Source organism: Apodemus sylvaticus, chromosome 2 (genome assembly GCF_947179515.1).
Source record: "Apodemus sylvaticus chromosome 2, mApoSyl1.1, whole genome shotgun sequence".
Taxonomy (NCBI): Eukaryota; Metazoa; Chordata; class Mammalia; order Rodentia; family Muridae; genus Apodemus; species Apodemus sylvaticus.
This window is the reverse complement of record NC_067473.1, coordinates 163,591,553-163,616,052: the sequence shown is the minus strand read 5'-3', so window position 1 is coordinate 163,616,052 and position 24,500 is coordinate 163,591,553. Positions and strand designations below refer to the sequence as shown.

At 52.8% G+C, this 24,500-nt stretch overlaps 1 protein-coding gene across 1 annotated transcript in view; it reads right to left on the bottom strand.

Moving 5' to 3' along the window:
* Window positions 1-1,569: 1,569 nt before the first annotated feature.
* The window catches only part of Tspan11 (tetraspanin 11), a 36,306-nt gene continuing 13,375 nt past the window's right edge, over window positions 1,570-24,500 (bottom strand). Inside the window, exons 3-7 of the mRNA XM_052172707.1 lie at window positions 12,210-12,284; window positions 11,285-11,389; window positions 8,266-8,424; window positions 7,848-7,934; window positions 1,570-1,695 (exon numbers count right to left, since the gene is read on the bottom strand). Coding sequence (XP_052028667.1) covers window positions 1,636-1,695; window positions 7,848-7,934; window positions 8,266-8,424; window positions 11,285-11,389; window positions 12,210-12,284 — 486 coding nt within the window. The 3' untranslated portion in view covers window positions 1,570-1,635. The remainder of the gene's footprint in view (window positions 1,696-7,847; window positions 7,935-8,265; window positions 8,425-11,284; window positions 11,390-12,209; window positions 12,285-24,500) is intronic.

Below are 24,500 nucleotides of genomic sequence, written 5' to 3'. Positions count from 1 at the left end.
ACCACAGTCACGGACTCAGTAGGGCAGGCGTGTCAGGCGTGCAGTCGAGAGTCCTGTACATGGCTGTAAGCCACTCGGTAGCTGGCTTCATGTCATTCTCTCTGTGAACCCAGTGGGAACAGTCTCAAGTTGCCCCAGATGGCCTGCGTGACTTTGGGCACTCGTGGGCTCTGGCATCTGAGCGGAGGGGGCAGTGTCCTCACGCGGTCCATTCTGTGGCTGGGCGTAGTTGCCCAGCGGTGTCATCACCGCTGCCTGGGAACTCAGTCGGATGGCACCTCTAGGCTCTGGCTTCCTTGGAGCAACTCTGGGGAGGCAGCACCCTGTTCTGAAGAGCATAAGAGCCACTCGGCAGCCACAGACATGGCTGCTTTTCTCCTGAACAAATCAGCCTCCCTCCCTTCTGTTTTTTTTTTTGCCCCTAGCCCAGGAGAGTCGGCAGGCAGGGGTGTGGGCATTTTAAAAACTGTCAAGGTTCTAACTGATCCATTTGTCCCTCTGACTTCAAAACCTTGGAAGCTGTCCAGAGGGACAGATTCTGAGTGCAAAGTGGCTCATCACACTGCCCTGCTGTACAACCCCCCCCCCCACACACACACACGCACGCGTGCACGCACGCAGCAACTGTTCCGGCATCAATCTGATGGACACACCTCACTACAGACTTAGCTCCTTAGATCCTTGTGATGATCTGGGATCACCACAGTGAGAACTGAGTCAGGCAGAAGAGCAGTTGAGCGCTTTCAGTCAACAAGACACTGGACAGAATCTGGCCTACTGTGTGTTTCATGTCCTCTAATCCCATCCTGTCACCAAGGCTGACGAATGATCAAGGTAGTAGTTACATTTGGGGCTGTCAGCTCCCTCTGGAGTTCTGACTGAGCCGATGCCTCATGCTCTCCTGGATGACCTCTGCATTGAGACCGTACAAACACTGCCTGCTTGCCACCTCTGACCTCATCTCCCTGAGGGAGCCTACCAGAATGGAGACCTGAGGCCACAGTATCCCATGGCAAACTATCACCTGCCTTGGTGCCTTTTTGTGAAGAACACGGTCTGGGCCCCACAACTTTTCTTCAGTCCTTCCTCTATAAGCTTGTGAACCACAGCTAGTCTTTTGAGTATCTGCATGAGTCCTGGGAAGAGGGAAGGACATGGCCTGCTGTTCTGTGGTGAGACTGAAAATCCAGCTAGGTTTTGGGAAAGGGTGAGCTAACCCAGTCTGCCCAAAGTGGTGCTTTTCTCTGAGGAGAGCCAGCTGGGGCCCATGCCCGTGGGAATCACACGCCGAGCCCCATAGGAGTCTCAGAGGGACATCCGACAGCCTCCTGTTCCAGACTTGGACACCGAGATGGATCTGGGCCTCCTGTAGTCCACAGTGTCCCAGTGCCTGACAAAGGCCTTTGGCCGCCTCTTGCCAGGATCACCCCTTGCCAAGGATTGAGTGCTTATAAGTGGGCTGAGGACCCTGCCCAGATGGGACCCCTGCACAGAAACCACAACCACAGACATTTGGTGGCCTCTGCATAGGGTGGAGGGCGTCCATGGCCCCAGCGTTGACTTTGCAGGCCTGGTTCAGGGTGTGGAGTGGTGGTCCCTTGTGTGGGCCAGTCAGCAGGCTACAGGGTGTGTCCTTTAATAAAAGTGTTGCTGGAGCCTCCGGTGCAAGCAACAGGTGAGGATCATCCCGCAGATCTGCCGGGTGGGGGGAGAGCAGAGAGCCGTGAGAAACCCATTGGCTTCTGGGAATTGGATGCTGGGAAGGGGTTGCTCACGCTGGGAAGGGCTGGAGAGCTACACCCCTTGGACTCAGGCCACCTGGAAGGGCCTGCATTTCCTGCAGGGTCCCAGGAAGGGTTGATATGGGGTGGGGATAGGGATGGGGAGCAAGCTCTGAGAAGTTCTCCCCAAAGAGTATGACTTATGTGCTAGAGTAGACTCAAATCACGGAGCACGGTTACATAGCACACATCAATCCTGTGGGTCTGGATTGCGGTACAGTGGCTGCTATCCCCTCCAGCACACACGCAGTTTGTGTGACTGGCCTGTGGGCCTAGAGGTTCTCTTTAGGCGGCTCTTCTATAAGAGTTTATCTGGCTCTTCTGTGATGGCATCCCCACTCACACACCAGAGCTTTCTGAAGCGTCTATTCTCTCTAAGATGGCTGCTCTAGGGCGCCGGAGCCAAACTAAAGCCCATCATAATCCTGGAAGGAACACTCAACGTTCCTGTGAGCTCAGCACGGAGACTCCGGCACCCTGCCTGCCACTACCCCTACCAGATCCAATGGCTAGATAAGGAGAAAGAGGGTGCCACCCGCCCAGTTTCCAATCCAGTTCCAATTCCGAGCTACAGAGGATCTATATTCTGCACCCCAAGCTCTTTGCTCTCCCACCCCAAAGCTGTGTCCTCCCCTTTCTCCTTCCTTCCCACCCAGGGGAACCTTGAGAACAAAGAGACCGGGGTGTGTCAGGCCAAGGTACCCCATGGTGGTCATTTTGATCCTGGTGGTGACGATATAGTTGCTCAGTCTCTACTCTGTGTTTAGGACAAGAGTCCTGTGTCAAGCAGTCTCACACTGTCATATAGCACAGGAATGAAGGCGCGTGCCTCTGTGTAAGGGTCTATCCTGTCTTATTCTAGAGAGCTGACCTTGGATGTGCAGGTCCGGGTGCCCGCGCAGCTCCAGCCAGAGTAAGAATAGACCCACGAAGGGGAGTGTAGCCCGAGACAGCTGCCTCTCCTTGCCAGGTTAGCTTCAAGCTGTCCAGGACAGATTTGTCTCTTCATCTTCCTCCTACTCCCCTGCCCTAGGCCCAGGGTGGGGGTGCAGGGGCGCAACCAAGGCCACAAATGCTGCTCTCAGCTTTAGCCTCTGTGCTGAGAGCGCTGCTAATCCACCGCGGGACTCAGGATCAGAAGCCCAAAGGCGGCTTAAGAGGTTATCTCGCCTGCACTGGCTTTAAGCAGGCTCTGTCACAGCTGTCTGTCCTCAGACATGCACCCAGAGACTGCATTACACTCCTGTCTCCATCTCAGGGTTGGATTCTTTCCCCATGGGCTATCTGGGTCTTTCTGATGTGCACAAGCAGGGCAGGCCTATGCGTGGTGTGGGCTAGACCCACCTCTCCTCAGCACGCAGTTCACTCTAGATGGTCTTGCAGGAGCTGAACTCCCAGACATGCATGATTTATTTGAGATGGATTCCTTGAACAGGCAGAGCCAAGTGCACGGAGTAGGTTCTCTCGTCAAAACATGCCTATGCACGCATGCATACATGTGATATACATGTGCCTATATCACCCTGAATTGGGTGGAAGGATAGTGTGTACACTTGACAATGTGTGGACAGGTGCATGCATGCATGTTCCTTACACCTGCACCATATGATGAGATAAAGGATGTTCTTATCAGTATACACATGTGAACACACACACACACACACACAAAGCTAGCCTCAAGTGCACAGAGGGTAAAGGATGATAGCTCACTAGGTCCTAAGCAAGTACCAGTGTCTTCCTTTTGGCAGGGGACACAGAAGCCAGCATGGATGACCCAGGCAGCGAGCACAGTATCATGAGACAACACAGAGAAGTTCCCGGATGGAGTACAATACAGCAATGGTAGCCCATCTCCTGGGTTTGGTTCCTGTCACCAGCTCAACTTGCACAGGACACAGGGCTCCCTTGGGGTGCTATTTGCTAGAGCCCTTGGCCACACACAGGACATCTTTTAACAGGGGGCTGTGGTGCTCATGATTTCTTGTAAGGCTTCTCAACAAGCAGCTGGTAATCTTTGGACAGCATGAAAGAAAGGCCTGGCTTGGCCTCCAGGACCTTCCTGCACGCTCCGGCGACCTAGAGACCCGGCCTCAGCCAGTCTGTTTTCTAGGCTCTAAAACACGTTAGCATCCTACCTGTGGGCTCTTGAGGTTGCTTCTGTTTCAGCTGGGTATTTATAGGCTGTGTGACCTCTGGGGTAATTATAAGCCTGTAAGCCTGTGCCAGTGGGCAAAATTCTTTCAAAGCTAGACCCCAGCCCCGTCACATCTGAGAGAGGCCCAGCAGGCCCTCCAGGACTCTCATGGCTGGCTGTGTGAGATAGCCAGGCCTCTCCATGTGCTGCTCCTGTCTCCCCACTCACTCTGTAGCCATTTCCTGCTGCTTCTTGTCAGTCCCCCTCAGAATTTTGTATCCATCACCTCCTCCAGGAATTCTCCCAGGCCTCAGGAATGGTCGAGGCAGCTGTCATGTTTTCTGTGAATCCAGTGCACAGGCTGATGTTGCCTGGTGACAAGGCAATGTCCTGTGTTCTTGTGTGCCCCTCCCCCGTGGTTATGAAAGCCCCCACCTCCATGGGCAGAGCATGGCCCATGATGCACAGGGTGCCCTAGATCCTCCTCTGCACTTCCCCTGGGTGGGAGGCGCCTCCTCTGTGTGTGAGAAGGATGTCCAGAAAAGATCCCTAGGCTACTTACTATAACCTTTTTAAAGTTTCCCAGCTAGAATATTCTATAAATTACACTTTCTAAGATTATGCCTGAGTGGAAGCCACCCACAAGAGAGGAAGCCTGTGGAGAAGAAAGAACATGGGGAGCGAGGGGCCTCGTTGGCAGTCTCGGCTGTGTGATCGCCAGCCAGTGACTTTCCATCTCTGGGCCCAGTCAGCCATATTCAGTTGGTAATGGCTAAGATGGCCCCGCGGCGGCCTTCCACCTGAGCGAGCGCAGGTGTGATTGCTCAGTGTGTAGAGCCACACAGTGTGTGTGGTGCCACACAGTGAGGCCACAGCAAGCCTGGGCATGCTGAAGAGAGGAGCAAGTGCACTCCCAGAGGACAACCTGTCTGAGTGGAGGGGCTCCTCCCTTTATCCTTCCTGTCATCCAACTCTTGTTCCAGCAGTCAGCTGTCACAGAGACCACCTGTGAGGGCCACCATGGCGCCATTCCTATGACATTCAGAGGCTTCCAAGGGGTGTCTTTGTAGCCTTGAGAATCCCCCACTTCATGCCCCATCTCTGGTTCCACTTGGCTCCTCTGGAGCCCCTGAAATCTGAGTAAGCTTTCTTTGAAGACTCTCTGAGGTCTGGTGGCTTCCTTGGCCATTGTATGCATGTGTACCGGAGCACAGCCTGGGCCTTGGGTGGCTGGGTTCAAAGTTGGCCAAGGGATCCTACCGGTGGCCAAGGTGACAATTCACTGCTAGCACAGGTGTTATGGTGTAAACGTCACCACCAATGCCCCCAAACATGTACTTCCTGGATAACCTGTCTGCGAAGCAATGACGAACGTGTCACCAGACACCTGGCTGAGGTCAGAGTGGGCAGTCCTGTACTTCTTGCCTGGTTTCTAGAGTTCTCAGAGCATCTGCCTAAGGGCACCAGTCAGTGATATAGCAACCTTACCAAAATCCCAGGGCAGTGGAAGCGCAGGGTTGCTAAGGGTGGACCAGAGCAGCAGATTCCAAACTGCACTGGACACTGTACATGCACCCCCGGGGCGCGAGAGCAGCTAGAGATGGCCCTTTGGCTAGGCCTGCCTCCTGTCTCGATGCCAAGAGCTCTCCACCTGCTGTGCCAGCAGACCAGTCTCCTATGTGGCAACAATGTCCATCGACTGCTGCTTTAAAATATTTTCTCCAGTCTCTCTATCCTACAGAGAAGGAAATCAAGGGCTTCGAGGGAGACTGTGGCTTCCCAGAGGTCTCACAGCAAGACATGGGGATACATTTACAGTCCAGGCCCTCTGATTCCCAAGCAAGACTCCCCCAGCTCCCAGAAACAAGAACATCACCTTAGGATGATATCCTGAGCCTTGGTGCATGTGTGTGTGTGTGTGTCTTTGCGCGCACATACGCACGCGTTCTCACTGTGAGGAACACTTCTCTTCTGGAGACCTGATTTGGACCCTTTCTCAAGGATCCAGGCTGCCAGGAGGACGGGCAGATTAATGTCCATCTCTGGCCAGTAGAGGGCACTCTAACCGAAGCTTGGCAATTACTAGCCTCCATTCAGTGAACCACACAAGGAGAAACCTGGGCAAAGAGAGATGCCTCTGGAGTGTGGTGTGTGTGTGTGTGTGTGTGTGTGTGTGTGTGTGTGTGTGTGTGTGTGTGGTGTGTGCCCGGTCCTGAACATTGGACTAGCTAGCAGCACTGACCTGTTCTGACTTCGGGCTCTGAGCATTTACAGCCCCGTGCCTGGCCCTCAGGTTCATTACCTTTGGCTACAGTTTTGCAGACAGAGGCCAGAAAGAAGTGGACTGAGGCAGACCAGGCCTGGTCAGTGTCCTTCTAGGGCAGGCTCCTGAAAACCTGTGTGATGAGTTCCTGGAAACCTGAAAATCACTCCAGAAGCAACCAGCCCGGTCTGGTCCCAGAACCTCTTTGGGTTCACTACAAGGGGCAGAGGCCCATCCTGGGAAATGCAAAAATACAGGAAGGGCTACGCCTTGCACTTCCCTGAGCTCCTGGCAGCGAGGAGACCAGGGAGCCACTGGGGAATTTGGGTCATCTTTTGTGGGGTGCCTGCATCTGCTTGGCAACGAAGCCCGTGATTTGCACACATGACCAACCATCATAGGCGGAGGCTTCATTTTAGGAACCTCAGAGGCTCAGAGATGATATAACTGACCCTAGATGACGTGGCTCAGATCACTAGTGACAGAATAAGAAGGCTCGGCGGGTGGAACTGCAGCTGGCCCTCTAGTCCCACTGGGCAGGGGGTGGGCCTTGGTCCAGAGACAGCCCTCCACTGGGAGTCTCCTCAGCTAGGTGACATCAGCACTCCATGCATTTCCTTCCCATAGGCCTATGTGCAGGGCAGAGCTGAGGGCCACAGCGGCTGCAGCTTTAGGTGGAGGGTACATTCTCTCAGGGTCTCAGCTTCCTGATCTGCGAGGGAGGGAGGGAGTGCGCTCAGCCTGGGTCTGGGGTGAGGCTCCATTAGGAAGAAGAATCAGAAGATGTTGTGAGACCACAGGAAACCAGGTAATGCCAGCTTGCACCTGTGTGCCCTGTGCAGGCCGTGTGCTCTCCCGCACATCCCTAGCTCTGGTGTAGGCAGTGTGCGGAAGGGGAGACGAGCCTCATTTTGCAGAGGACATTGAAGGACAAGAAGAAGGTCAGAAGCGGTTCAAGGTCATGCAGAGCCAGGGACAGACTGGGATTTTGGTGTCTGAATGTTCAGCACCCTTCTCAGAGCTGGGGTGGGAGATGCAGGCAGGGCGGCGGGATGCCTAGGTCCTTCTAGAAGGAAAGCTGCCAACACACAGCCCCCACCATCGGAAGGAAGCAGGAGTATCCATGAGGACAGGACCACTTTCTGTGCCTGCTCAGCATCTGAGGCTCCTCCCCTAAGGTCCCTTGATTGGGGCCATTGATGGCACTGATGGTCAGTTCATTGATGGAGGCTGGAGGCGGAGCATGTGGGGAGAGATATTGAGAGGAGAGTGTAGCTTTGCCCATCCTCGGGAAGACCGGGCATGAATACACGTGGAATGATGGCAGGTACATGCACACATACGTGCACGGGCAACTTAAACACATACACGTGAACACACCCTGGCTTAGATGCTCACAATCCCAGCAGGCTGTGCTGTGCACACACGGCCCATGCTACACACCCACCTGATCCTATACTCAGATGTGTCTCCGAAAAAGAAATTCAAGTTGTTTTGGGCTCTCTAGGGAATGAGGCTGACACTGTGGTTGGTCTTTGGTTGCAAAGGGAAAGGGGGGTGGGGTGGGCGGGTGCAGCTGGGACAGAGCAGGGCCGGGCATGTGGTGCCAAGCACCATCTACTTTCCCCAAGACAGATGTTTAAGGGAAGACATTCTCTACTTCACTTACCTGAAGACAGGCTACCCCAATGCCCACCGCGCCCATGAGCAGCAGGTGGTCAGCCAAGAACTGCTCCAGTTTGGCCATGCAGCCTCCCTGTAAGGTAGAGGTGGGTTACTCAAACCTTGGCCCCGAAACAGGCAGGAGGATTGAGGCCCGAGTGACGTCATTCTCTGCAGCTGAGGCTTAAAGGGACCACCCTTAGACTGTCTCCTGGCCATTTTGAGAGCCCTGGGTGGGGAGTTGGGGAATAGGCTATGGTGTCTGAGATGTCTGGGAGGGCCTGTTAATTCTTAGTACCCTGTCAGATCTTTGAGGGCCCCAGGCTCTGTGATCTCAGGCCAAAGACTGTGTTTTGTTTTCTACACCTGTCTGCTGAGCTGGGGTTTCCCCCCCCCCCTAGACCCTAAGAGACCTCAGCACTCACCTCTACCTTGTAGATGTTGGAGGGGTGGGTGCGCTGACCACAGCGGGCTACCACTGTCTTGCAGCAGCTGTCGGGCACCTGGCGACCCAGGGCTTCCTGAGACAAGATGTATGCGCTGTGCTGCCAGTCGGCTGAGCTGTTACTGCCACAGCATTTGAACTGAGAGGAAGAGGAGGCTTGGTGAGAAGGGTCTGTGTGGTGCTCCTGTCCCTGCCATCCAGGGCCAAGGGCCATGCTGTTCAGGTTTTAACCTGGCCCCTCTCCTGTGATTTCCCTTTGGAGAAGGACAGGGGTCTCTCTGGGCCCTTTCTCTTCAGGACACCTGTTGTCTACCTTGTGCCAGGTATTCTAGGGTAGGGATGATCTGAGAGATTTGGTGTCAGACAGATGCGGGGCTTTCATAACTGTGGGGTTGGGTACCATTAGGGTGCACAGCCAGGGTCCAGAGCACGGGGACGTTATGGGGAGATACCATGTTCATCCAGTTGTGGAAAAGACCTAACCTTGTGTGAGGTTCCAGGATTTCTCCTGGGTTTTGGAACTGAGAGCCACAAGACCAGAAGGGCATGGAGTGTATCCTAGAGACTACGCAAGGCACAGTTCAGTCAGCGCTGACTACAGAGGCTGTGTGAGTGCCAAATGCAAGTCAGTGGGTCTGCACTCTACCACATTTAAAGTGATTTCAGGGACTAATGTTTGTCACGTCTCGCCTCTGAGTCAGGACACTGAGATCCTAAAACCTTGTGCAAGGTGCATGACACAGCTACGCTGAGTCTGTCTCAGGGGTGTGGGCTCGGGGACATCTGACTCAAATGCTACCTGCTGCATGGCAGGAATGAGGCTGAGGACTTGGCTTACCATTTACTGTCCTTGAGAGGAACACAGAAGAAGAAGAAGGGAAAATGATTTGTTTGGGGTCAGCAAAACCTGTAAGTGTGAACAGAGAGCCTGCACGTAACTGAGCACACAGAACACGCTCAGAGCACAAGAGAACACCCAGAAGGCATGCACGACGTAACAGCGAGATCCGAGTGTGCACACCACCACACGACAGCCGGAGCAGAGAGAGCATGCACACTACATAATGTCACACCCAGAGCACGCATGGGACATAGCGGTGAGATAAGGGCATGACCACAGCTCGCAAGAGCACAGAGTGCACAGAACGTGATGGCACACACAGAACAATGACTAGGGTGGGCTGTGCTGAGAGTCACATGGCTGTTGTGCACTGTGTCCCTGTGGGGTGTGTGCATGTGTGTGTGTATGTGTGTGTATATGTGCATATGTGTGTATATGTGTGTGTACGTGCGTATGTGTGTGTACGTGTGTATGTGTGTGTATGTGTGTATGTGTGTATGTGTGTGTATGTGTGTATATGTGTGTATATGTGTATGTGTGTATATATGTATATGTGTATGAATATGTATATGTGTATTTGTATGTATATGTGTGTATATGTATATGTCTATGTATATGTGTGTATGTATGTTTGTGTGTGTATGTGTGTTTGTGTATATGTGTGTATGTGTATGTATATGTATGTATGTGTATATGTGTATATGTATTATGTCTGTGTATGTGTGTATGTATATGTATGTGGGTGTATGTGTGTATGTGCATATATGTGTATATGTGTGCATGTGTGTATATGTGTATGTATATGTATAGTGTGTATGTATATTTGTGTGTATGTATATGTGTGTTTGTATGTGTATATGTGTGTATGTATATGTATGTATGTGTATGTGTGTATGTATGTGGGTATATGTATGTATGTGCATGTATGTGTATATGTGTGCATGTGTGTGTGTATGTGTATGTGTATGCATGTGTGTGTGTGTATATGTGTATATCTGTATGTGTAGATATATGTGTGTATGTGTACATGTGTGTGTATGCGTGTGTGTGTGTGTGTGTGTGTGTATGCGTGTGTGTGTGTGTGTGTGTCCCTGAGCTGCTACATTACTTAGAAAATAGGGACAAAACCCTCCACAGTAGGCCTGTGTGAGGATGGAGAGAGCAGGTGCTTGGAGAGTGCTTAGCATTTGCACAAAGCCCGCAGATCCCAAGACACAACTGCTACTACACTCTCTGTATAAGGACTGGTCCATGTGCATGTGTATCACTTACATACATGTGGCCCTGGCTCTGATTCACCACGGTCTCAGGCTCATTCCTTTCTGCTGGCTGGGACACTAGCTACCCCATCTTTGGAGAGGCCCGAGTTACACACGCTGATGCCATGGAGACAGGTGAGTGGCAGCCCTGCTTCCCTCAAGGCCACCTCCAGAGCCACCTCCCCTACTCTCTAATCTGAGGTCCCCAGGAAAAGCTTCCTGGTGTCACCCGATACTTTCTACAGCTCCCTGAGTGAGACCCTCTTTGGTCAAGGCTCCTGCCCAACCTTTGCTTCACACAGCTCCCTAGATGTGGGACCCAGAGGCTGCACACTGCTCACAAGAGAAGATCAACAGTGCGGGTTGCCGTCTTCCACCTACTGGGCTAAGCACATGGGGCGTGACTACATATGTCATGTGTACCCATGAATGTGCACATGCCCCGTGTCATTTTCTCTGGGATCAGCTTTGTCTTCTTGGAAACGAGACCTTTTCCTATATCCCTCATGTGCTGTCCAATGGCTGACAACCAGAAAATCCCTTCTTGCTCTGAGCCACAGTGGCCCCTAGAACACTGGAGCCGTGGTGCCCATCTTTCTGAGGAAGGATGAAATTTGTCCGTAGTCAGGAGCTGAGAGCAGCCTTCTTTCCCAGGAGACCCAAAGTGGAAGGCAGCGGGGTGGGGTTGGGCCAGAGTGGAAGAGATATATTGGGGATTATACTCCTTGAATACTTTCTATGGTGTCAGGGGACACACCTAGAGGTGATGACCGCCGCTGCACCTCTCCACCATACGGCTTAGGTTAGGCAAGTGTCAACAGACAGTCAGAGAGGGTGAGTAAATTATCCCGAGGTCGAGACAGAGGCAGGGTGTAAACCTGCATCTCTGTGTGGCTTACGTCTTGCTGCAGCCGGTCCACCGAGGCTGTGATCTCTGCAGCCATGGGCTGCCCGTAGCGCTCAGTCAGGGTGCTGTTCAGGTGCCGCCTCAGTTCCTCACTCAGCTGAGGAGAGGAGCACAGAGTGTCAGCGGATCCCCCCACCTTCCCCCACGGTGTCTGTCTCCAAATCCCCACCAGCTGGCGTCAGGACACCGAAATGACTCAAATGGGGTGTTGCGAGGCGACAGAGAGGGCTGAGCTGACAGTGGGGGCAGAGGGTGACACGGCGCAGGCTGGGTCTCACAGGAGCTGCCCCCGACTTGTGTGGATTTGAACTCTGATTGCAAGATGAGGTTCAAAACGTGTCTGGGGACATCCAAAGGTGATGATCATCACCTCACTGTGAGCACTTGTGACCCTGTGAAACTGTGTGGACACTGCCTTCAAATGACCTGCTTGATCCGGACACTGTCTATTCTGTCCCCGTGTCACCCTGTTCTTGTCCTCCAATCCTGAGCCTAAAGCCATAGCTTGGGAAGAGAGAGATCCTGTTTCTTATCTATCCGGGTAGGCAGGGCCTTCTTCAGTCTTTACGGTGTGTCAGTCTGCCCTTTGACCCTTTCTAATCCCTTCTCAACGGCTCTCTTAGCAGGTAAGTTCCTTGCTTAGGGATCTCGGAGGGGTCAGAGGAGAAGGATGAACTGGCCTCCCCGAAAAACTCTCACTCAGGTTCCTTCATGAAGCCCAGCAGTACCAACAGAGGCAGAGAGATCTTCCAGATCCAGGACAGGAGACTGGGGTGCCGAGGATCACCAGCCCAGGAAACAGAGTCACCTATGGGGACACCTGCCCCAGCTGCTTAGGCAGTGTGAAGCCCCGCACCTCTTGCTGTGACTCCATTGTGACACAAACAGAAAACTCTGCAACAGGGCCTTGTACTTACCCTCTGGTAGTACACGTGCGCCAGGACCCCTGCCACCAGCTCCACGAGGAAGATGACCAGCAACAGGCAGAAATACTGGGAGCAAGGAGAGGAATGGTCACCCTGGGGATCAGGGCTCCCTTTTACCATGCTCCTGTCACCCCTATCCTTCTCTTTGTACCTACGTCTGGACACGACAACCCCACCCCTGCTGCTTGCCACCACCAATTTTCCCACTCACCCCACTCTGCTCACTACTCAATGGGGAGCCCACGAATCCACCTACCCAGCCAGGCTTGAGTGGACACTGCCTGGATGCCAGGTGCTAGGCATTGTGGGTAAGGGTAAGGCACTACTGGCTCATGGGTTTTGGGCATTATGAAGTTATTAGAACTCCGTGTATTCTACCGGATGTGGTGGGGGGCCAGAGCAGGTCTTGTGGAGGAGGTGACATCCCTGAAGCCTCTCCGAAAAAGGACACGAGGAGAGAAGCATACTCCAAGCAGAAGAGTAGCCCCAAGAAGTATGGAACATTTGAGTCTTGGCAATGCAGACACTCAGGCTGGGCCAAGGAGGTAGGGCCATGGAGAAGGCAAAGACAGACGCCCATGGATGGTGACTCGTGTCATATACTCTGGCCACGGTGCCTGCTTCCTAGTCTCCAGAGCTTTCCCTGGGGCTCGCCCTCACCGTGTCTGCCTCTCCCAGGCTCCTTGGTGCCAGCCCTTAGCACAGTGTCTGTTTGCCTCTCTCCTGGCTCCCACCTGTCTGGGAACTGTCATGAGCACTCCAGAACCTCATGGGAGTCAACAGGTTAGGTCCACACCAACAGGTTAGGTCAACAGAACACAGGCACCCGAGGGACAAGAACAGAGGGAGGTGAAGAAAGTAGAGAAGACATGAGAGAGGGTGGTCACTAAGGAGATATCTCTCCTCTCCCTAGAGTCACATCTGACCACAACAGGGTGGCCACCAATGTGTATTGAGATCACAGGATTCAGGAAGGCCATCTCTGGGTGTTGTCTGAGATGAAGTAGGGGAAGGTATGTGGGCAGGAGGAGTCAGCTGCAATGGGCCCTCAGGAGGGCAAGACAGAGCCAGTAGTCTTCACCTGACAGATAGGGCTTGGTAAGCACACACAAAGGGTGTGGGATTTCTTTCAACTCCTAAGGGAAAGAACCCAGGCAAAGCTGCTCTTTCAATTAATTCCCGGCCCTCAGTAATGTTCTATCTCAGCTCTCAGCACGGTGGCTAGCTATCATTGGTGACCAGGAAAAGTTCCTAGTCTCTCTAGATGGGGGTTTAGACTGCCTGTCACCCAAGGAGCCTGAGGCAGAGAGGCCAAAGCACGTTCCTGGTGACCCTTCCCGTTTTCTCCTATGTTGTCACAGAAAAGGACACAGAGCCTGAACATTCAAGCCTTGTCCATTCCTCCCAGATGCACCCCATCATTATGGCTGAGAATATGGGGGAGACAGAGTGGGGTGTGGTGACGAGTGCAGGCTAGACATTCTGTGATCCCACCTACTCTAGGCATTGTCTGAGGCTCTGTCTGTATGTCTGTCTAAACAGGGCTTCCCAGGCTCTGGGTATGAGACTCAGGACTAGCAGCATGGGAGGGGTTATAGGCGCCCCAGGACGCATTCCTTGGCCCCAGGACTCTTGAACCCATTTGAATAGATGGTGCTGAATGAGACCCAGAGTAAGCTGATGCATCTAAGAGGTCTGTGGTGCCTGCATCTGCTCCCAGGAACGGGCATGAAGATATCCAGAGAGCTGGCGGTAAGCTTGGCATCTGTGACAAGCCAGGCTCCTGTGCTCGCTGGGGCTGGCTGAATGGGCACCTCTGCAAATTAGAAAAACACCCTCGGACCAGCGTGGCGTGCTTCTGTAACAGCCGTGCAGGTGCCGTGGTCCTTGTACGTAGGGTACAAGGTTCTGAGCATCTGTGGAAGCCCTGACCGTGGGGTTGGGCTTTCATCCCTTGCCAGTGGCCATGGTGACATCTCCTGCCTTGTCTGTCCTGACTGGAGGGAGAAGTTGACTTTCCAGAGCTCTGATCTGCTTCCTCCCAGAGCACAGATAAGTGTAGGCTTGAGGTAAGCAGACAGTGTCAGGGACCAACAGTCTAGATCAGTGGAGGACACTCCCAGAACTGCCTGGCCCACCAGACAGTATGGCTGCACCATCACCACGCAGGTGACTGTCCCACTACTTCACAGCCCTTGGGGCCTCAATGCTCCTAATATGTCTTCCCTTTTCATTGGCTTGAATTGTCCTCCACTCCCTTGATCCAGACGTGGTGCTAAGGGTAGCCTTTGTCTTGCCACACAGGACCTGTAGGCCAGGGGTCAGGAAAGAGCTGGAGGCGTGCCCATTCCTGAACAGATCGTTAGGCTGCTGGCACCTAGGAGATCACATCTTGCCACCTGCTTCTCTGTCAGCTGCGAGTCACTCATGGACGCCAGTCCCAAGGAGGTGGCTGTTTCACACTGCTCCCCGTGGGGGGGGGGAATCACTACTATGGTAGCTCCTCAGAACAGGAGGAAAGACAGCGGAGAGACACGAAACCATGCCTCATCCCTGAACGCCGTGGCAGACGAGAGTGGGATTGTTCAGAGGCTCCAACAGGTCACGTGATGTGTTAAGGTGTTAGGTGTCATGGAGAGGAGGCACGTTGGAACTGTGTGAAATGCCCAAGGGAGCAAGGAGTGATGCTCTAATATGATCAGGTGTCCCAGGAAATGGGGGAGGAGCCTGGTGCTCTGAGGGGGCGGAGCTGGCCACAGGTGACTGTTCAGGCAGCCATTCTTACTGTTCTTGTAGTCAAGAGGATTGCTGATGTGTGACTCACCTGGGCATGGACAGGCCCTGAGTCATAGCTGCCTGTGACGGCTCCCAGGAGACCAGGAAGGGCTCAGAGGATCCTGCAGCTCTGAGCACGGGGCTGATTGGTCCTAGCAGGTTGCTGCATTTGTGATGGGAGGGAGGTCATGAGCCCTAAGGACTGCCTCTCCCCTGCCGTCTCCTCCTCTACACTTTACTCAGCCTTTGCAGACTGGCAGCACAATCACCTCAGCCCCTCTGTATGACTCAGAGAGGCTCTGCTTGCGCCCCAGGCCATCTTGTCCAGCCTCCAAGCTTTTGGCCTCAATCCCACCAGCAGTGCCCGCCTGCCCTACGTTTCGTTTCCCAGCTCAGTCCTGCCTCTACGATGCCAGCCCCTGAAGATGTCCACAGCACCACCTGCCTGACACCCCCTCCCCCCGACCCAGCCTTGTCTCCTTGGTCCTCTTCTCTGGACTCAGTGGCTTCTGACCCCTCCCCCTGCTGATCCTGTTCCTTTGCTCTGGGGAGGTCTTCACTCCACACAGCAAGACTCATGGCTGTCTCAAATGCTTCTGAGGAAAGCTCAGTCCTGTCTCCTCAGAGGATCTATGAAGGCAGAACCAGGGTGCCGCTAACCTCCTTTGAGGCATGGGACAGTTTCTACTGCGCAAAACTACCCAGCAGACATATGGTGGATCCAGAGATGGGGAAAGTCTGAGACACACTCGCCCTCAGGTTCTCCGGCTGATGCTGAGGCTTGATTTGCATATGTGTCCCTAGGCACTTTGTGATGCACACAAGAAGACTAGAAAGTTATTCACTTGCCAAGAAGCCATAGATGGGACCCAGAAAGCAAGCAGTAGAGGGATTTGACTCTGCCTGTCTGGGAGGATGCATCTGCGCTACTCAGAGTGACCCGAGGAAGGGTCAGGAGGCTGGAGTGATGGCCTAGGGTTGTGTAACTACGTCCTTCAAAGGGAAGCATCCTCTCAGGACACAAAGAAGCTACAAGATTCACAGGCCTCTGCCCAAGGTTACATAAGCAGGAATCAACTGCTGGACAGGGGAACATCTGGGTGGAGCTGGCTGCAGGGTGTGCATGGAGCACCAGGGATGCGGCCTCATCTGAGCCGGGGTGAGCTTTTCAGTCAGAACGCTGCTTTCTGGTCACCCATGCTCCTGTAAGAAATGCCAACAAACTCATTGCTTCACCAAGCTGGACTTCGGTGGAATTGTTCCTTCTGTCTGTTGTTGGGGCCCCACTTGGGGGTGAAGAGACATTTGTTCACATACCCCAGGAAAGGGCATTTAATCCCTGGGAAAACTGCTCTCTGAAACAGTGGGTCGCTCTGCTTGCCCTTGCTGTTGGTGACCTGGGGAGAGGCGTATTGCCATGGGAATTGCATAGGAGTGACTTTTGCCTGGATTCTGGGGTGGGGGGGGATCCAAGCCCCGATCCTCATGCTTGCACAGTGAGGTCTTTATTTCTTGGAACCATCTCCCAACGTTCCCCTTGATAGTTCTTTAATAGAACAGTTTTAACTCAAAGCGAAGTTAGATGCTTTCTAAAGTGACAGAGCTGTGAGGAATCCGGACGAAACCAATATATTTTATAATGAGAGGCTCTGCAGGAAATATGTAGAAATACGTATCCCTAGGACATTAGGGCAATTAATTAGAAAGAGTCTTCAGATGGACTCACCCCGCACTGGGCCAAGCCGAGTGCCAGGTAATTTCTAGGTCAGATACGCAGGGGCAAATGACACGGGGGCAGCGGCCCAGCATCAGTTTTGCTACCTTGGTGATCAGTTTTAAGACTTTTATATCATTGTCATCTCAGACTTCCTCTGTTGCATGGGAACATCCAAGCCACAGACAAGGAAGCTTCACTAAAGTGCTCCTCCTTGGTCCCCCTCACCACTCTGCATATGGGATTTAAAAACAAAAACAAAATCAGTTTGCAAGGTTTGCCACCAAACTACCACAAAACCACTAAGGTGCTGGTCCAGGAGGGCTGGGGCAGGTGGAGATACTCGAGGCTACCTCAGAATAGTCTTGAAGAAAACACAGACTCCAGACATGGCCAGAGTTAAATGGCCGTGAGAAGCAGCCCTGAAAGTCTCACAGCAGAGTGTGAAAGATGTCAGCACCAGGGTTGGGGATTCAGGGAGGGCCAGGACAGTCAGACTAAGCCAAACCGGAAAAGACAGAGCCAGCTGTTTAAGCAGAAAGTGACCTTGGGGCAAATTATTTTCTGACAATTACCCGCCAGCTGGAGGCACTTGGCTATTTGCAGAAGAGAGAGGATGCAGACAAGTCATTCCTCTAACAAGATGTCACCGCTGGAAGGTCAAAGGTGACCTCCAGTCCTCTTGGCACCGGTCCAGTGCTCACAGACTGGGTCAACGGGCCACAGCCTTGCTTTGCTGGATGCTGGGCCTCAGCCATCCCACCTGGGAGCTGTGAGGTTGTGCCAGCCTGTGGCTGGCTCTCACATTCAGTCTTCTGGGGTGTGGCTGGGATGGGAGCTCGGCCTAGACAGCATCAGAGCTGGCATAGAGGTAGCTGGCTGACAGCTTGAGGGGAGACTGAGACACAGTAGCGAGGGGGCTGACAGGTCCTGGGGAAGAAGGAGGTATTCCAGAAGCACAGAGGTCATCCAGAGGACAGCGCTAACTGTAGGCGCTCAAGAGGATCACCTTGTACGTATCCAGGCACCATGGAAGCAAAACACAGTTCCTGTGAGACAAGCCAAAGACAGGTGTCTACCGGGTTTTATGTGGGGACTTCCCAGGGTCCCATCTGAATGGGCTGAGTGACAGCAAGGTCTAGAATGGGTACAGGGCCTACAGCTGGTTGCAGAGAGAAGCAGGCTCCCCGTGGAGGGGGTGGAGTGGTGCACACAGCCCAGGGATGCAGGATCCTCCTGCTGATAGATTTATGGATGAGGACCTGACTAACGTGCCTGGGAGACCCCAGAAGGGTCTGGGCTTTCTGGTTTTCTCACAGGCTAATAGGGAGATAAAGTAGCTTGTAATGAGGACAGGGCGTGGTGGCAGGGCCAGGATGGGGCCACAGTGTGGCCTCTAGTGGCAGGAATTCTAGGAAAAGAGTCATGGAGTAAAGGGAACCCAGGAGTCATTTCTACCAAGAGAGAAGAGACCTTAGGCTCCAGGAAACAGATAGCCTGGGGGTTGGGAAAGGTCAGAGGTCGTGGAGCAGAAAGCATCTGAGATGAGTGTAAACCCCTTTCAGCAGAGGGTCCTGTGTTCCTCAGCAGAGCAAAGCGAGAGCAGAATCACAGTCCCCTTTCTCTTCCCCACATTGTGTCCAGAAGAACAGAAAGGCTGGGAACGAATGGGCTGCAACCCCCTGCTGAGGATGACTGAGCAGCAAGCCTTCCATGTGAGGTGAGGCACTGGCTGCAGAAAACTGGCTGTAAACAAAAAATTAGCTAACTAACCAACCGACCGACCGACCAACCAGCCAACCAGCCAACGAGCCAAAAAACTGCGTCTACTGAGCATGGCGCTGTATGAAGGTGGAAATAACCAGATCCAGAGAAAGGCGGTCCTGGTTTGGAAAGTAGTGGCACGGAAGGTGGCCTGGCTTGCCTCTGCGATAAGATGCTATGTGACTAAGGTGAAGGTCTCACCCTTTGGGTCTCATGCATTATGCAGGTGGAGGTGGGAGGGTTTGTATAGTACGCTCTTCTGGCCAGGAAGAGTCAGACGGCCTCCTTCCTCCCTAGTGTATCCTGCTGCTGTGCAGGGTCCCCTGCGTGGTGAGCAGGTCTTGTGTCCTTGCTTTGGGACCATCCTGCCCTTGGGATGTCACGTTCTCTGCTCTGTGGGGGGTTAAGTGAGGCACGTGCACTTTCCAGGACTAGAGGAGCTGAGGCTGCTGGCGGAAAGCCATGAGTTTCTGTCAGATTTCTGAGTCACCACAGGGGATTCCAGCCCTCAGCCATCTAGCTTCTGCGGTGTTACAGTTCAACTGACCGAAGTGTCCCTAGAACCTCAGTGTTAGGTACGGCATTAAGCGCAGACAGTCAACACAAAGGCTTTCCCATAGTCAAATTCAGCAGGAACCATGAAGGGGACATAGACAGACATCTACTACCATGCTTCTCTTCTGGTCCCAAAGTAGAGGGGAGCCTTGCTTAGCCCCAAGGCCTACTGTCCTGTCTCCAAAGGAAGGCAATCCTTCCCTTTCGTGTAGCTATTTCCTCCAAATTGAAGCCTTCCTTCCTAAAGGGGCAAGGTGACTCATAAGAGTCCGGAAGCTCAGGGAACTTACAAGAGACTTGAAAAGATTGATGATGTCGTACCCCAAGGTTATAAAAATAGTATTTGTGAAGGAGAGGTGTCTCTTTGGTGGAGCTCTCTACAAGTTATGGGGAGCTCAGGGACTCAAGTTTCACGTTGGCATCCATGCAGGAGTGGGCTCTTGGGTGAAGTAGCTTCACTCAAGCTGAGGGCCACCTGTGTTCCTGTGAGTCACTGGCATCACTGTAAGAGTAACAGTAAGTTACTGGGGTTGTACCCACTGTTTCCACAAGGTAGATTTGGCTGGATTTATTTCTTTGGGGTGTCATCGGTACCCAGCTGATGTGAATAGATGCTTGTCTCTCTAGGAAAAACAGCAGCACCACAGCCCTGTTCATACTGCTTCAGGGTTGAGTGGGTATGGGGTGAAGACTCACTTGCTTGGATAGAAGCAAGTGAGGGAGGGGTGCAGGTCTGCAAATGACCCCTTCTCTCCACAGGCCACCTCTTCCTTGATGGTCTCATTCTCTTCCTGATCTGCTTTCTGCCGCCTGGCTCACAGAATTAGTAATGAGGGCCGGCCACCCAGAGGGGGGAACAATCTTCAGATTTGCCAGGCATGAGGGGTGCGCACTGGTCCTGTCCATGTTTCCGAGGCTGGGATGCAGCAGAGACACACACAGATGTGGTTAGGTACAAGTGAGGACTTCCTGCACCTCCAGACAGGATCCTAGGGAAGGAGTCTGAAACCTGGCTGCAAACTATAGACACATCCCAGGTCACCGAAGGCATCCATTTTTGCACCACTGGAAGTAATTAGAGGTAGCAATGCTCTTGGGCTGTTGCACATTTGGCTAGGACCAGGTGTCTAATACCCAGGCAGACACTACCACTTTCAGGATCTTGCTTTGGTGACAGTGTGGGTCAGTACTATATAAAGAGTAGTTGGCATCTTAGGAGATCAAGTTGTCATAAAAGCTCTCCACGAGGCTGTCTCACAGGCCAGAGGGAAACCACGGCTTGACACCTGACTCTCCTGTCCACACCACTGTCATCACCTCCTCCTCCCTCCCTCCTTCCTTCCATGGTTCGCATGACCATCTGTCCAACCATTCACCCATCTTTAAGACCAAGGTCTCTAGCCTCCTCAAGTATAGTCTAACTGTCCCTTGGTCTAGACAGCCTTCCCAGAAGGGTTGGAGTCCGTAGATGGTTGTGTAGGAAAGATGCAGAGCCTGTAAAGCCTTGTGCTTAGAGGCAGTCCCTACTTTACTCTTAACCTTGGAGGGAGGGGAAAGATCAGAGTTTTGTAGTCTTGGGATGGAGACTGGGGCCCAGTAGATGTTAGATAGTCTGCTTTGATTGTGTGCTTTGTCACAGATGTGTGTCATGTCCTCTATAGACACCTGCTTGCTTCTATGGGCATCTCACACCCTACCAGTGACTTTCTTGGCTCGGTGAAACTGTTCAGAGGGGACAGAAAAGGTGCATGTATGTGTGTGTGTGTGTGTGTGTGTGTGTGTGTGTGTGTGTATTATACAAACACGAGTACTGAGACACGTTTCCACCAGCAGGCTCATAAGCATGACAACCCAGAACTTTCTGCTCTCTGTTCTGCCTTGCCTTCATATGAAAGAAGCAATGACTAAAGTGACCAAGGACAGACTGGAATCGAGTCACCCTGAGCCACCCACTTCCTGGGTCACTGTTCTTTCAGGCACTGAACTCTAAATTATTTAAGAACTTCCTCTCACTGCTTTCTTGAGCTAACACAGGCAGCAGCGGTAAAGCCCAGCTTTGAGGTAGAGAGACTATCATTTGCTTCAGATGTACTCTGTTTTCTGGAGATGGCTGCCCTGCCTTTAGTCATTTTTTTACCCCTCTGTGTTAACTTCCTTTTGAAATCTTTAATCAGATGGAGGCAGCAGGAAGCCCTAAAGGAAAAACAGTGAGTCCAGCTCTACACACAGTGGTCCCCAAAGAGAAAAGGGAAAAGATCAAAGACAGGCGTGGGAAGGATGGGCACCTAAGTTGGATTGCGGTGGGGGTGGGACATCCTCAGGCATCCCCGGGAAGAGTCTAGAGAGGGCCTGGCCTCCTTGCACCAAGGCTAAATATCCCTCCCCCCTGCACCCTTCATCCTGGCATGACTGCAGCCCATAAAAGTCATTTTCCTAAGAAGGAGACAGTCCTTGGGGACAGGAATAGCTCATCCTTTCGGACGACCGAGAAGCGATCGGCTTGGTATAAGAACCAAGAAGGGAAAAGGGACGGACTTTAAATTATTCACATTGGGTCTTCTATTTTAGCAGAGAGAGAGAGAGCGAGAGAGAGAGAGAGAGAGAGAGAGAGAGAGAGAGAATGAATTCAGGCCATCTGAGCTGAAAGCTGATGACCAGAACCCATGCCATCCAGATCAAAGGAGGGGGCTATTTTTAGAATCTGGAATGTGGGCCCTGCAAACTTTTATATCTTCAGCCAAATGAAGATCGTGATGGATGGCTCAGACTAAACTGGGTCTTTGTCAGGAGCCTTTTTTTATTTTTAGGGAGGGGATGGACGAAAAAAGCAAGTTCTAGAACCCAGTTTCTGAAAACCAGGGGACCCTGAATCACAACGCTTCCATCTGGTCTTCTGAGGTTTCGTGAGCTAGGAGGACAAAGTCTTGAATCCACGGCAGATGTATCTGGGCTGGTGCTCAAAAGCATGTTTGGATTTGTTTGTTTGTTTGTTGTTTGTTTTATGGCTTGCCTAGCTTGCTGTGCAACCTCCAGCCTGGGCGAGTGACCCCACCTCTCCTAGGCACTGTAGTGAGCCCATTGTACAGGCGATGCGGTGTGGGGGTAAGGAAGAAGCGTCAGAAAGTCTGGGAAGCCGCATTATGTAAAGATCATAAAAGCATAGCTTTAATCAACACATCATAGCACAACTCCTTTGAGAAGGGACCTAAATTAGCAGTTATTTTTAGGGTGCTGCTCCCAAGGTGCCCACAGCCTGAGAGAGGACACATTGCCATAGAAGTTGCTACAGTGAGAAGTTAGGAGGGTATAAGGACCCATCCCCTACAACCCGACAATGTCCCCCCTCACCCCACCCCTGCCCCTGTGACGCGCTAATCTGCCTTGCTCTGCCCTTCACTCAGCTACAGAGTGGTCCTCTGTGCTACTCTGTTTGGTGGCACTTTAATCTTTGAAACAGTGACCCAGGAAGTCAGATCCTACAGCCAATGCTCTGGGAGCCTGCAGCTCCCTCCCAATAGAAATGGAGAACATTTTTTCCCCACTCTCAGGTCAGTACCAATGTCCCCAAAAGCAGATCTTGCAGAGGCTGCATAGAGACCCAGAATCACACAGCTGGCTCTGGTGGGCTCACTGAGAAAGGCCTACGATTGAAATGAGCTCAGATTTCAATGGAGGAAAACCCAGTGACCAGCAGGGACCAGCCCCCTTCCTCTCACACAGCCCAGCACACTTTCCTATCAGTCCCTTCCCATAGACATTGCTCTCAATGTCTTAGCCAGAGACACTTTCCTGGGCTCACAAAGCCTGGTGAATTCCCAACTCCTGATCAGGGCCTTGTCTACTGCACAGACTGTTTTCTACACTTATGTTCCTCCTAGCAAGTCACAGGATAATGTGCTTTTCATGACGTAGGACCTATGGTCTCTTTGCAAACGAAATGCAAAGAATGCAAGTGATTTCTGGTAAGTTGTTTCCCGATTTATTCCAAAGTGGCCCACGTCAGGGTTGCTAGGGTGACAGCATGCAGTTAGGAAAGGTGATTCTGTAATGTGTGGGTGGGTAATCCCTGCAGGGGACCCTTACATCCTACACCCCCGGTTGGGGCACTGAGAAAGTTCCAGAATGTGTCAAAAAAGGTTCAGAATGTGTGTGTGTGCAAGCACCTGTGCAAGTGCACACACACATGCAGTCATAGGTAGACCAACAACCTGCCCAGTCTTGTATCTCGAATCTGAGAGCACATTTGGAGATTATACACTACTTTTACTTCTATGTAGCTTTCTGGGCAGATTCTAGACCTGACTGCAGAACCACGAACCTCCTGCCTCTGGGGTAAGTGGTGTAGTGGGGGGTCCTGCATGGTAGGTTCCACGTCACTCCACTTCTTTGGGCCTCAGTGCCTCAGCTGTAAAAAGAGTGAATGTCACCCCTCTGGGGACAGGAGATATACTAGGTCAGAGCATAGGCGATGGCCCATTTGCTCCTTCCTATAAGTGTACATTGTGTTTTTCCACTGCCTCAACAGTCCCACAAGCAGGTTGTGAGCACCCCAGTAACTAGTAACCAGGAGGACCAGGCAGATAAGACTCAGCCCCACCATAATTTCCCTTCCCAACCTCCTTTGGCTCTGACCTCCTGACACTGACAGACACCTCTGGTGCCCCTCTGTGTGTCCTGCCCCTTCCTGACACCATGATTGCTTTCTGCCTCCCACCTGCTCTGCTGAGCCTGCTCCCTTGGAGCTCCTCCCAGTGACCCCTCCCAGCAGGTCCCTACACCCATACCTGCTTCCCAGCTCCTGTCAAGTGCACATCAGGAGCCCGAGCAGCAGTGTGGGCGCGTGAGGCCCGAGTGAGAGAGCAGGCACGGGCGCTGGGAGCAGCGCAGATGGGCAGATGGCAGTGCCTTCGCAGGGTTGGTGGAGTGCGGGGAGCAGCCGGCAGTGGCATTGCTCAGCGAACAGTGGCCATCTGTGTCGTCAGCAAGCTGTGTCTAGTCAGCAGAGGCTGTTTCCCAAGGCTTCTGGGGACACCTCACCCCCTAGATGGATGGCTGAGTCAGAAGCTGGGTCCTCAAGGGACGGTGTCTGCCTGCGTTCCTTCTCAGGCTGTCAAGAGGGAGCCCTGGTTTCCCCGGCAGATGGCTCCTGCTCTGCCTCTGCCTCATGTTCCCTGAGATGTCCTGCAAGGCAGTCCATGGGTAGGAGGGAAGGAGGCACCAGACTCAGAAGCCTGCCTTCCTGGGACAGGTCCTAGGGACCAGGTGCAACAAACAGCTCATTTAGAATCTCAGGCCTCTTAGAGTACAGCTGTACACAGACCCAGGAACTGAGCCTCTCATGGAAAGAGGTCTTTCTCTGGGCCTGGTAGCCCCATCTCCATGAGACTCAGTCCCCACGAGGGCTGGCCCCTGAAGTACAGGACACTTCTCTGCTTGAGTGCTTATAACCCAGGGTCTTCCTCCGGCAGGGTGGT